We start from the raw sequence: 3,747 nt of genomic DNA, 5'->3' as shown, positions 1-3,747 counted from the left end.
CATTTTTCATTGAGTTGGTGGGTAGTAGAGCCAACTAATTGGCTCCGTACCGTACTATACTCTAGAAAGGGTATGGGTTTGTCCTTTGTGTGTGGAAGGACAAGACAAAAGCAATCTTGCACAACAAGCTTCATTTGATCAATGAATGCTGGAATAACCCTGAAGGTCTTTTCAGCATTCGCTGAGGCTTGGGCAGTCTTCATTCATATGTTGACCAGGTTGTAATCACTGAATACCGCTTCAGATCGCGAACACGCTAGTCTCTAATCTTCAATTTCAGTCTTCGACTTTCGCTGAAGGTTCTTTGGTGTGARTTTTGTCTTCTTGAAGTATCGTTGTCGCTGATAGATTTACAATACATGTCTCAGCGATCACTGAACAGACTTAGTGATGATCGCTGGAACTGAAAGACAGAAACATAATACTTCATAATAGATAAAAAGGATTATCATCAAATCAATGAGAGAGATGATCAACAATCTCCCCCTATTTAATGATAACAAAGCAACATAAAGAAAGTTGCCTTCACAAATAGCAGTAAGGAAAAGTTATATATAAAGTACATGTCCCTTTTGACTGTTTTGGGATCTTTTTCAGTGACTCAGTTTTTACTTAGTAAATTTTCTTAAGTTACAAATTTAAGAAAAGGTATAAGAAGGAAAACTGAAACTGAAAGCATGTTCACTGACTTATAGATTGTCAGTGAATGTAAGAAAAACACTGAAACTCATAGACATGTGTCCCTATTACTCTTTTCAGTGATCTTTTTTAGTGATGTAAATGAAACACTTTTATTAATTTAAAGGAAAATATTTCAAGTAGTTCAGTACATGTCTTAGACTTACAATATATAAGTTGAATAGTGAAAGTCGACATAGAATACAAAAAAATACAGTGAATGGACGAATTACCAATGAAATAACTAATCTAAGTTGTTAAGATTAATGTATCCAGGTACATCTTCTTCGAGCTCCTTTCGACGTCGAAATTCGTTCCTGATCTTGATATCCATCGTTTCACCTTATATGTCATCATTCCGCCAATATAGGATGTATGCAAGATGTTCCATTGGACAGAGATACAAATCAAACATTCTTTGAATGCTGACTTCGCCTTCATAGTCAAGGAAGATGAATCCTAACTCAGGCTTGATGTGCATAGTGTTGCGTATGTAGGGACACTTCGCCGGTAGTGACAGGTTCAACATAAAGATGTATGGCTTCTTCGTAGCCTTCAGGACTTCATCCAAGGAGAACTTTGATTCATTTTCATTCCTCAGGGTTGGTCCGTCATTAGGAATTGAAGTTCTTTTTCATCTTCCACCATTCTTCAGAGTTGGCTTTTCAGGGTACAACGACATACATGGACATCTTCTTGATCAGCTCGATGATGATGTCTTAGATAATCGTCTTATGTCATGATTTTGAGCGCTGAATGGCTTGGCGGATCTCCAGTCAATCACTATAGCCGTACTCGCCGAGGTAGGAAGGATACTCGGTGATAGCATCAAGGTTATCCCTTGTGATGAGCATTAAGACCAGCAACCCACCGTTTTTCATCCGTCCGCTGATGGTGGTGTTTCAAATAGGATGAGGACTGACTCTGTTTTGTAGACAATCTTYGCTCCATTTTCTGTCATGGTCGTCCAGATTCAGTGCTTACTTCCGTTCAGCTTTTGCAATAGAGAGATGCATATCTTGGGCTTGGATAGCATTCACCATCTTTTTGGATTTCTTCCTTGGAAGAACTTTGGCAGCAAGGGACTTGGCCAACTTTAAGTTGTCCTCGGTCTATATTCTTTGAAGGTTTAGTTCTTCTTCGGCCTTGAGAGCCTCGAGTCTTTCAGCTTCAGTCAGAAAGTTGAACTCACCACAACTAGAGGTACGAAGAGAAATTTTTACTCTAGTGTGGTCAAGTGACTCCCTGAGCTGAGACATCTGCTGGTCGGTGGCGCGCTTGGGGATGGGTTTTCAGGGACCCATTCCTCTAGCCGAYTGTAGGTAGTTGTGGGGATAGAGAGTTGGTACATAGAAGTTATGGTGATAAGGCTAGAGGACTCGTTAGATAAAGGTTCTAGAGGTTTGAACAGTACCTTAAGATTGCCTTCTTCAGCAACACCTTTGTCTTTCGACTTGGTGCTCTAGTACTTTTCTTGAGTTGCCTCTTTCTCCCCTTGCTCCCCCTAGGATGCGGAATCCCCAAGGGCGACGCCTTTCGTGGCACTAGCAGGTCTCTGGTACTAAAACGTGAAGTCCTCGTCATCATCGTCTTCATCATCATCGTCATCATGATCATCATCCAGATCGTTGCTAGTGTCAGGAAGGTCGGGAGATTCACTGTCATCTTCATCATCATCTAGATCACCAGTATTAGCTGTAGGGGTGACTTGAACATCATCATCGCGAGCTTCAGTGTCAACTTGGACGACATCAACATCCTCAACTACAGGAGATTCACTAAAAGTTGGAAGGTCATCAGCGACATTAACTTCAGCTTCCGCTTCAGCGTCGGTCGCAAGAATAGCAGTTTCAGGGGCGGCAGCAGCAGCATTGGAGGGAACAGCTTCAGACCTTGTCTCCCCCTCTTTGGCAATAGCTTTGAAGCAATAGCCAAAAAAGTGGTCGACTGTCCGGATTTGGAGCGCCATCATTTCTTCTAGTYGTATAACCGTTGCCTCGYGCGYTTCATCCAGCTGGGCACGGTCATCATYKRTGAACGAGGGTTCAGGCGCTGGAACTGGCTGTTGGAGAGCAGCCAAAATCTGCTGCATCAGCTCAGTATGCTAGGTAAGATGGGAGTTTGCTTCATMGGCCTTKCTTGTTAAAGCAGCGAYGGCCTCAAYAATGGCTTGAACTGCCACTTGCATGTTGGAGAGCTGGYCGTTGACCTCTTGAACTTCARCCCTRACGGYTGAGAGGTCAGCAACTACTTCGTCCCTTCAAGACGTGTCTRTATGGACTTCGTCCATTTTGATGAAAAYCGTCTTGACAGYAGGGAGGAGTAGCTTTACGTCCTCAGCCATGTTGTATGCATCTTCCWTGGCTRGTTCCTCAAAAGGACCTGAAAAAGATGGAGASTGAGCATAAAAAAKCTYGGGGTTAGTAGAAATGAATGGGTAGGAAGATGGAATACYTRAGGCTTYTTTAGCGTTATMTGAAGGATTAAYGCTGGTGTGCTCCATGGTGCATTCGAGGGGATAAGCACTAGTTTGYTGAGTTGCCTCGAGAGGAGCAACCTCAAGTCCAGTGGTGGGTGTCTCATCATCAGGAAGGAYATTCRYTGACSAATCAAAGACACATGTRGAGACCAAAGATGAAGGGGAGGAGAAGATGGATGAGACTGATGGTAGTGGGTGTTCGGCAGTGGYGATGCTRATATTCTCACCTTTAGTGATTTRGGTCACTAAGGCGGTTGRAAGAGGAGCCACGGGTACGACAGTGATTTCAGATATCACTGAAGAGTTGGGAAGGCTGACTGAAAGTGCCTCGGGGGTAAGGCTTGTTTCAATAGTTGAGACCTTTTGAGAGGTCACAGCCAGAGACGTGGTTGTCCCCTTTTTGGCCTTCTTGGCTCTCAAAGGAGAACCAAGAGTTGGTTGAGATGGGYGTTTGGAAGAGAGGGTTGTGGTGGTTGGGTTAGACTTAGGGGGGTTTTCTTTGTCTTGACCACCTAAGAAAGAGAWGAAGAAGGAGGAATTGAAGAACCACAGCAGAAAGTGCAACATCTCCATCCCTTAGCTTGTGATCC

General features: G+C 43.5%; 1 protein-coding gene across 1 annotated transcript; it reads right to left on the bottom strand.

The window, feature by feature from the left end:
• Positions 1 to 2,239: 2,239 nt before the first annotated feature.
• On the bottom strand, positions 2,240 to 2,770 carry LOC112504500 (trigger factor-like). The gene has a single exon (XM_025108438.1). The coding sequence runs from the start codon at positions 2,768 to 2,770 to the stop codon at positions 2,240 to 2,242; it is 531 nt and encodes a 176-aa protein (XP_024964206.1).
• Between the last annotated feature and the right edge of the window lie 977 nt (positions 2,771 to 3,747).

This window comes from Cynara cardunculus, unplaced genomic scaffold (genome assembly GCF_001531365.2).
Source record: "Cynara cardunculus var. scolymus isolate 2C unplaced genomic scaffold, CcrdV1 Un_Scaffold_5820, whole genome shotgun sequence".
Taxonomy (NCBI): domain Eukaryota; kingdom Viridiplantae; phylum Streptophyta; class Magnoliopsida; order Asterales; family Asteraceae; genus Cynara; species Cynara cardunculus.
Note: the sequence above shows the minus strand (reverse complement) of the source record. Positions and strands in the feature narration are given on the sequence as shown.